The 10,261-nt window shown below is 49.7% G+C and overlaps 1 protein-coding gene across 1 annotated transcript in view; it reads right to left on the bottom strand.

Moving 5' to 3' along the window:
• The window catches only part of msi2b (musashi RNA-binding protein 2b), a 71,390-nt gene that overhangs the window by 11,075 nt on the left and 50,054 nt on the right, over positions 1–10,261 (bottom strand). Inside the window, exons 5-6 of the mRNA XM_035384021.1 lie at positions 7,988–8,173; positions 1,119–1,273 (exon numbers count right to left, since the gene is read on the bottom strand). Of these exons, the coding sequence (XP_035239912.1) occupies positions 1,119–1,273; positions 7,988–8,173 (341 nt within the window). The remainder of the gene's footprint in view (positions 1–1,118; positions 1,274–7,987; positions 8,174–10,261) is intronic.

The raw sequence follows: 10,261 nt of genomic DNA, 5'->3' as shown, positions 1-10,261 counted from the left end.
TGGCGATAATGACTGAAATCCTCTTCCTGTGGCCTTTTCCTTAAAGATCATTATAGTTTCCCGGGGGAATTCAAATATCTGCCTCTTTCCCGGGGGGCTTCAAAGCTCTGACTCTTTGCTGGGGACCTTCAAAGCACTGACTCTTTGTCAGGGGCCTTCAAAGCTCTGACTCTTTTCTGGGGGGATTCAAAGCTCTGACTCTTTGCCGGGGGGATTCAAAGCTCTGACTCTTTGCCGGGGGGTTTCAAAGCTGACTCTTTGCCAGGGAGAATGCAAAGCTCTGACTCTTTGCCAGGGGCCTTCAAAGCTCTGACTCTTTGCCGGGGCCTTCAAAGCGCGGACTCTTTGCTGGGGGGATTCAAAGCTCTGACTCTTTGCCGGGGGGTTTCAAAGCTCTGACTCTTTGCCGGGGGCCTTCAAAGCTCTGGCTCTTTGCCGGGGGACTTCCAAGCTCTGACTCTTTGCCAGGGGCCTTCAACGCTCTGACTCTTTGCCAGGGGCCTACAAAAGAACGGCATGCACTGTGCTGCGTGGATATCATTTGCACATCCTCCACTGGGTCTGAAATAGGTGGGGCCCAGACTGGCCTTTGATCGCTTTACACATTTTGTAGGTCCCGGACCATGAAAACATTGACTATATGGGCTCAGACGACCTGGGAATTAAAGTGTTCTGAATGTGTTCCATCACAAGAACTGTTAAGAGCACTAATCCTGAAATAAGAACATAAAGTTTATTATATTAAGTGTTTTCTTGGAACAATTTTTTTTTTATTAATGCAACAACGGAAAGCCCTGCAAATAACCAATATTTTCATAAGACCAGTGTTCGTTTTATTAAAAGTGCATTTCTCTTAAAATAAGAATGCACAACGACCTTCACAAGATACTTTTATTCTCACACGCACCTCCTGCTCTTTAGCTAAGATTACTTTGTTTTGACAGTTTTTATTCTCTCTTACAACTTGCTTGGATGCACATTCAGTTACTTGGGTTAAACATACTTTAACATCATGTGCGTGGTTAGGACTGTAAGGTGTCAGTCTGGCGGTACAGTGATGGACCTGCGGGGTTTGGGGGGGCTCAGGGGAGAGGGGAGGGGGGTATGGCTGTACTCACGGCGATGCTGTGTCCGAACCCGGAACCTGGCTGGGGGCTGGCCGCGCTGATGTAGTTCCCCACGGCTGAGTCCTGACTGGCGGTTCCGTAGAGGTCTGCCACGGGCCCCGGGCTGCTGGCGCCGGGGAAACCGCCGGGGCGGGGCGGGTTGGTGCCTGCCAGGGAACACAGGGGGGGGAGGGGGGGGGGATTTGGATGAGCAGAGCAGCTATTAGGGACCGGCGAGCAGAGATAAGACCTCTGTATACATGCACAGTAGAGTATGCTACAGAAATTACTCAACAACAAGAAAAGCCAAAGAGCTCCAAATCAGTCTAAGATAAAATGAAAACAGGAAATAGGATCATACATATGAACTGTATGTATCTATCCAGCTCAAATGTCAGTCCCCATCAACCCTCCCCCGAAATGACTGTGCAGAATTCCACAGTCACCATTACTCAGTCCCTGTTTAAAAGATAGGAGCCTCATACAGATAGATACACACACATATACTTATATACATAAAATAAACCACCTGACAGCAGCCATTACTCAAAACCACATGGTTACATGGTTTCACCAAACTGAATAAATGTGTATTTTTTGTTTTTCCTCAGACATCTGATTATTGAGATGCTCATGTGCCCTGGACCCCCGGGTCGCTGTCCATGCCAGCATTCTCAGCCCATGCACATGACAGAGGAGCAGGAGTACCCCCCCCTCCCCCACACTCAGGGGGGTGCCCCAAATTTGTGAGTAGCCAGCCTGATGAGAAAAGTAGCCAGCTAGAGGGGTGTTTGCGACAGGGAGACAAATTGTTGTGATGACATCACTTGTACTAAATGAATGAACAAACCTTCAATGTATGTCTAAAAGTAGTCTGAGAAACAGAGGTCTGTAGTTGGCCATTTAGCTCATAGCCCGCACTAGGGGAACTCTTTGAACACTGCAAGTATAGCAGCCACCACAGTCCAAGACTCACAAGCAAACAGTGGCTTTCAGATATGCTTCAGATACGTTTCAGATATGCTTCAGATACACTTCAGATACACTTCAGATACGCTACAGATACGCTTCAGATACACTTCAGATACGCTACAGACACACTTCAGATACACTTCAGATACGCTACAGACACACTTCAGATACACTTCAGATACACTTCAGATACGCTTCAGATACACTTCAGATACACTTCAGATACGCTTCAGATACACTTCAGATACGTTTCAGATACACTTCAGATACACTTCAGATACGCTACAGACACACTTCAGATACACTTCAGATACACTTCAGATACACTTCAGATACGCTTCAGATACACTTCAGATACGTTTCAGATACACTTCAGATACGTTTCAGATACACTTCAGATACGCTACAGATACACTTCAGATACACTTCAGATACGCTACAGACACACTTCAGATACACTTCAGATACACTTCAGATACGTTTCAGATACACTTCAGATACGTTTCAGATACACTTCAGATACGTTTCAGATACACTTCAGATACGCTACAGATACAGTTCAGATACACTTCAGATACGTTTCAGATACACTTCAGATACGCTTCAGATACACTTCAGATACACTTCAGGTAGATGAAGACAATTCACATCGAAGCTGAGACGACAGCACTCCAGGCCTGTGGGGCCTCCCAGAGTGACGAGTCTGTTTGGGAGAGGCAGAGCTCCCCCCCCCCTGACATTATGACAACTCCTTTCAGACGTCTCCACCCTCCATCCAACATACCGTCATCATAACCTAATTCAGCACCCCCCCCCCCATACCCCCATCCCCCGCCCCCAATACGCCGCTCAGAGTCGGAATCGAACGTGAGTGACACCCCGGAGTGACACCTCATTATTCCCACACAAATTACATGGGGGATTTCGGCGCAACACCCAGGTCTAATCGACACTTGTCGTTTGGAGAGCCGCTTCCTGCAAACGCTCCCCCCCCCGCGCCCCCCCCGGCCACCCCCTTCTTCTTCTTTAAATAAATGATGGAGACCGTCAGCCCGTGTGCACCAGAGGCCTCCTATGTACCTGACAGCACCCCACCCCCCCTCATTCCAGACAGCCCCCCCAACCCCCTGTTCCTGACAGCCAGGAAATTACTGCTGGTGTCCTGGCCAACACAAGAGGAGAGGAGAGAAAACGGGTCCCATCTCCATCCTGGGGGACCCCCATCCTTCCCCTCCCTGCAACACATTCATACATTTCTGGGATGAAAAGAAGCCAAACTGGGGGTGCGGGCGGGCCGTATCGGGGTTCAGGGAGAGCGCGCGACCTCGCCGACTGGCCGAGGAAACGGCTAACCCCAGAACGGAGCTCGCTGGGAGGAAGATAACAAGGCCAGGTTAAAACCTAGCATGTGGCTGGACCTAACACGCGTGATCCGGCCGACCAATGGCGTAACTCCATAACTCGGCCGACCAATGGTGTAACTTCATAACTTGGCCGACCAATGGTGTAACTTCATAACTCGGCCGAACAATGGTGTAACTTCATAACTCACTCAGTCAGTCACAGACATTTGCGTTTGTAGGGCTGGCCCCGCTGTTGCAGTCCAGCCAAAAAGACAAGCTGGCGGTTTACTGGAAACCGCGGAAAGGAGGGGAAAGGGGAAGTGATGGACAGACAGACGGAGGAACCCTGCAGTGGCCTTAAATGGCGGTAACCGCGGACAATTCTCCAAACTCCCCCCCCCGCCGCCACTTTCGAAAGAAATTAAAACGGGTAAAAATATGCGGCTAATGGAGCTAATTAAACACCGCGGGAACACGCCGGACCCCCCCCCCCCCGCGTTCCTCCCACGCGCTCGGGAACTGCGTCCCCCTTCGTCCTTCATCCCGAAAGGCGGGCTGGCCAATCGGGCCCTCGCGCTAATAAAGGGAATATTAAATCAAGCTCTCCGCGCGCGGGCGGAAGCCTGCGGTTCGGTCCAAGCGCGCGCTGACAGGGAGGGCCATTAATGCCTCGAGATTATAAAACGGATTAGGCTTTAAAAAAAAAAAGAACGAAGAAAAAATAACGGAGCGCGATGGAAACGCGCGGAGACGGCCGAGGACGAGCCTGGCTGGGGAGGCGATCCGACGTGTCGGGACAGGAAGGGGGGGGGGGGGGGGGGGGAAAGAGCGTCCCGTTTCTGACGAAGCCGGCCCGGCACATGGCAGGCTGGACTCAGAGACGACCTGCCGCCGCTGGGCCCGCCTCGTAAGGAGGCGCTGACAGGGGCGACGTCTGTGCTGCTGGGTGTCATTCACAGCCTCTGGTTTTGGAACTAAAAATGTAAAATTCATTCATTCATTAATTTAAAAAAAAGGGACAGCAAATTTGTTCCTGCACGTATCACACGTTTCCACCAACCAGACAGGGCCGGGCTGAGAGTGGTCTGAAATGGAACCTCTCTCTCCCTCTCTCTCACTCACTCCCTCTCTCTCTCTCCCTCCCTCCCTCACCCTCTCTCTGAAACGGAACGTCCTTCTCTCTCACTCCCTCCCTCCCTCCCTCTCTCTCTCTGAAAGGGAATGTCTCTCCCTCCATCTCTCACTCCCCTTTCTTTACACACACGCATGCACACGTACGCACGCAAGCACACACAAACACACACACACGCACACATGGTTTTAGTCCCCCACACAAACACATTTGACAATAAAAAAGAGAAATTCCCTTTCCAGTGGTACCATGCAGATCTTTAAACACATGGCACGTGGGGAGGTGGGGAACACAGGGCCCAAACATAAATCCAAAGCCAGGTAAATATTTAACAATCTGATTATGACCCCATGACCCCGACAGAGCCTACTCTGGAGTGGCCCTCAGTTCAAACACATCACAAACCCCCCAGCTACAGACAGCCCAGCCCTACAGTGAGGGCAGTGCAGTGGGAGGGGGGGGGGGGAGGGGATGGCACCTTTTATTAAGTGGTGGCTTTTTGGATGGGGGGAATATGTCCCCCTCAGCTACTGAAGCAAAATCGGTCACATCATCCCACACCCCCCAAAGCTACTGGATATCAGGGCATCACCACAACAGCAAGCAACAGTCTACCTGTCAGCACACCCCCCCACCCCCTCTTGAAATTTGGGAGATAAACAACACATAAACAAGCTGTTGATTAACCAATCATATGCAAGCAACACTCTGAATATTGGTTAAAAATAGAGGTTCCTTTTTGAAGAGTCAGGAGGAATTCATTTTTTAAATGCAGGAATTTTAAAAATAATAATGGCCTGAAAGGTGGGAGCGTTTCAGACAGAGCGTGTCCACGTGGCTGGGAGGGGGGGGAAGTCGCGGCTTTTGCAGCGGAACGGGGAGGAGTGTCCGGTCACCGAGGCAACCCTCACCTTTTCGCGGCGCCGCGCGGACACCTGTCCTCCTCAAACACAAAGGACACGGCGAACAGAGACCCGGCCTCTCCCCAGCACCCCAGATGGGCGGCCTAAATTCGGCTAATTCATCATTCGCCCTACAGGTGCGCAACTCGCACGGCTATATTTACTGCTCAAGGAGAGGACGCCCAAAACCCACAGACTCAGCAGAGCCATTTGTTACACACGAACAATAAATAAATAAATAAAAAAGTTAATCTACAATGTATCTGGGAAAGAGAACAAATGTTTCTGGATTTTTCCCATGATACAGCTGGGTTATGTAAGAAGAGAACGGGTTCTACTGTTAAAGACAAGTTTTTTTTTACTTTACCCACAAGGCACTGGGTTACAGACATGGTGGGCACTGCCAGTAATCACAGGTTGGTTTTGAGTTTACCCACAATGCACCTGGTTACAGAAATGGTGGGTTTCGACCTTGGGGTGCCACAAAAGGACTCTGCGGATGACTGAACAGGGAGGGACACAGCGTGACTGCCCTGTCCGAGACTCACTCTGTTAGTTACTCTGGATTTCCGTCTATTACACTATCCTTTCTTCCTATCTTTCCTCCGGTCCTTTCAATCCTATTTCAGTCATTTAATGGTGGACCACTGTACCCATACAACCTGCTGGCCTTCCTAGAGACCATCCAATCACATTTCAGCAGCGAAGACAGGTGGACAACTGCTACAGACACAGGCGAGGAAACGTGCCTGTTCCTTCTCTAACTGCTTTACGCAGCGCGCAGAGAGAACGTCTGTGTCCAAGGAAGAGAAACACCCGGATCTCTGCGGAGCCGTAGAGGACGCTCGGAGCACACAGGGTGTTTCCGTTCCTGGATAAATGACTATCCGCAGCGGGAACGCCAATGGTTTTGCTTCCAGAGACTAATTAGATACCTGCGCGGTTTAAAAAACAGCACTTCATTATCTCCTGTGCTGGGGAACTTTAAAAAAAATCCAATTTCATCTGGGAGAGATTAATTAAATCACGCGTGTGGGTACGGCTGCAGTAACGCATGACGCACCACTGTGTTACGCGTTCATATGCACTGCCTGTGTGTCTGTGTGCTGTACGCACTATGGCTGTATGCTGTATGGCTGTGTGTCTGTGTGTCTGTGCTTCTGTATGCTGTATGGCTGTGTGTCTGTGTGCTGTGTGTCTGTGTGTCTGTGTGTCTGTGTGCTGTATGGCTGTGTGTCTGTGTGTCTGTGTGCTGTATGCTCTATGGCTGTGTGTCTGTGTGTCTGTGCTTCTGTATGCTGTATGGCTGTGTGTCTGTGTGCTGTGTGTCTGTGTGTCTGTGTGCTGTATGGCTGTGTGTCTGTGTGTCTGTGTGTCTGTATGGCTGTATGGCTGTGTGTCTGTGTGCTGTATGGCTGTGTGTCTGTGTGTCTGTGCGTCTGTGTGCTGTGTGTCTGTGTGCTGTATGGCTGTGTGTCTGTGTGCTGTATGGCTGTGTGTCTGTGTGTCTGTGTGCTGTATGGCTGTGTGTCTGTGTGTCTGTGTGCTGTATGGCTGTGTGTCTGTGTGTCTGTGTGCTGTATGGCTGTGTGTCTGTGGCTGTGTGTCTGTGTGCTGTATGGCTGTGTGTCTGTGTGTCTGTGTGCTGTATGCTCTATGGCTGTGTGTCTGTGTGTCTGTATGGCTGTGTGTCTGTGTGTCTGTATGGCTGTGTGTCTGTGTGTCTGTGTGCTGTATGGCTGTGTGTCTGTGGCTGTGTGTCTGTGTGTCTGTGTGCTGTATGCTCTATGGCTGTGTGCTGTGTGTCTGTGTGCTGTATGGCTGTGTGTCTGTGGCTGTGTGGCTGTGTGTCTGTGTGCTGTATGGCTCTATGGCTGTGTGCACTGTTTGTGCTGTTGTGCAGATCTTGATGCAGGACTTGCTCACAGACAAGCCACATCTACATTAATGCACTAAAAATGAATAACTAAATAACAAAGAGGTAACGGGAACACAGGCTTGCTGTAAACCTCATCTTTTCTGCCATCTTTCTTACTGTCATTGTTATTAATCATGACAGGGGTCAAGTGATAAAAAAAAGTTGAGAGCACTGCAGTGCTGGACACTGTGCTGAAAGCCTGGACAGCGAACCCGCCTGCTCACCCCCCCCCCCCCCCTCACCTCCCCCCTCCCCCCTCCAGCTGAACAGAACATGCGTATCGTACCCAAGCATCATACAGAGTGCACGTGGATCTACTGTAGCAATGCATGTACAGATGCACTGGAGTGTCAATGCAGGGAGAAAAAAAGACAAATATTTAAAAAATCATATTCTACTCATGCAGAGCCATTTCAGGACAGCCCTTATAAATGGCGGGTTTACTGGATTTGAAAGAAATAAAAAATATAAAGTTCTCTTGCTTGAAGAGCACGTGGAAATGAATGGCTCAGGCATTCTGGGTAAATGAGGGAGGAGCGTAATGGCGCAGGCTGATGGGGGGGGGGGGGGGGTCGGGCAGAGGGAGGGGGGGGGGGGGGTCGTGGGGTACAAACCTGGGCTCTTATACTGCTCCGGACTGCGCGGGGGCTGCAGTGGGGGGGCGCAGGTGGGCGTGGCATGCTCACCGTGCTGCAGCATCTCGGGGGCCTGGGGACACAGCGGGGACCCATAGTCCGCAAAGGAGCAGGGCGCCCCCCGGTGGTCACTGGGTGCGGTATAGAAACCGTATTCGGGGAACCCTGGGAGATACAGTACAGGGTTGGGTTGGGTTGGGTTGGGTTGGGGGGGGGGGGGTGTAGGGGTACTCCGTCACTGCGGAACAGCTTTGCACAGCAACGTTAAAAAAATGGGGGTTTGGGGGGCACGGACAGGCCTGGCTTTTTTTTTGTGTGCTGTTTTTGTTTGTTCTTAGTGTGTGCCCCCTAATGACCCGCTAAGCCAAGGGTGAGCAGTGAGGGCCGTGTCCATTTCTGGTTTTCTTGCCAACTTCTGGCCTTAATTACCCCTAACATTCACGCCATCTGACATTTCAGCTACATGTCTGGATAAGCGCGTGAAGGACAGCCGAAGACTGTTCTTGTGTTCCTATATGAAGCCGTTTACCGTGATGTGAACCAGTGTTGGTGTGTACAGCCAGTTAGCTCATTAGCTCATCAGCTCAACAGGTTCAGAACAGAAACCTGTTTACACGCTGGCCCTCTAGGGCCGAACTGCCCGCCCCTGCCCTACGCTCATCACAACGTCCAGCTGCGAATGACGTCGTCTGCGGGTTCTAGGCCCAGCTGCAGGGGCCCAATCAGAACACTGTACACACTGCTCCTGCGTACTACTGTTGGCCTAATTGCTTCTCCTTATATCCCAAAAGGGAATGCAGGTTTACAGGTTAGATTAGGAGGAGGGTTACCTTCAGTCTGGGGTCAAACTGCAGCGTAAATAAAGGCAAACACATCAATCCCCCTTTCCCCTGTTTGCCCGTTCCCTGCAGGGGAAGCCTCCTCCCTAAATTCCCCTCCTTTGGCTAAATAAATTCGCTCCTTCCTGATTTCCTATATTACTGCATGGTTTCAGATCTTTAGACAAAATGTAATATGGGACAATAAGAAACCACAAAAACCACAAAACACATTTTTTTAATTATCTCATCTACTTAGTGCAAAAGTCCTCAAACACCCATATCACTCGTGTGAAAAGTAATCCCCCCCTCAGCAACTCAATCAACCAACTAACCAAATTTAATTGATAACAAGATTCAGCCGATTGAAGTCAGGCTTGATTGCAGCCAGCCCTGCTGAGTCTAAACCTCACTCAAATGGAACCTTACCATCAGGGTGAAGTAGTTTCTACAAGCACATTATGCCACGATCAAAGCAAATTTCAGAAAAGATGATAAAAAACTTGCTGAAATATATCAGTTCGGAAAGGGTCACAAAAGCCATTACTAAGGCTATGGGACTCCACCGAACCACAGTGAGAGCCATTATCTCCAAATGAAGAACACTTGAAACACCCTCCCAGGAATGGCCAGCCTGACAAAATTTCTCCAAGGGCGCAAGGACAACTCATCCAGGAAATCACAGAAGATCCCAGAAGAACATCCCCCCTCCGCTAACTATTTTCCTGGGGGAAACTCTCCTCTCTGCATTCATGCTGCCGCGTGTACTGAATCAACACATAAGTGAGACATAAGTTTGTTTCCTAATCTTCAGATAGCATTAAGGTCCCAGAGAGCTAAGACGCATCGCTTAGCTTCAGGCATTTTTAACCTGCTGGAAACAGAATTAAATTGATATCAGAAAAAAAATTGCAAAAATCAAAATTGCCTTCAAGCAGTGATTAACATGCACACAAATTAAAACCAGATCCCTTAATTTACCCCTCCCCAGCACTCTACAACTGGAGCTGAATCGAAAATAATAAAGTGAATAATAGTCATAATTATTTTAATCCCATTATGCAAGAAAAAGTTGCTGCCAACGGACCTTGGCTGCGTGTCCACAGCCATTCTGTGGTTCAGTTTAAGGTTTTAACCTGCCCCCCTCTAAACCTGAAATCATACCTGGGCTGTCCCAAGCTTCCAGCCACAATAATATACACAGATCCTATATGAAAGAGAACACACACGTACACACACACACGTACACACGCACGCACACACGCATGCACACACACATGCATGCACACGCACACACACACACACACTATAGCAGCAGCTATTCAAACACACACACATACACACACGCATGCACACACACACACACGCATTCACACACACACACACACACTATAGCAGCAGCTATTCAAACGCACACACATACACACACGCATGC

This window comes from Anguilla anguilla, chromosome 12, assembly GCF_013347855.1.
Source record: "Anguilla anguilla isolate fAngAng1 chromosome 12, fAngAng1.pri, whole genome shotgun sequence".
Lineage (NCBI taxonomy): Eukaryota > Metazoa > Chordata > Actinopteri > Anguilliformes > Anguillidae > Anguilla > Anguilla anguilla.
This window is presented reverse-complemented; position numbering and strand designations above follow the sequence as displayed.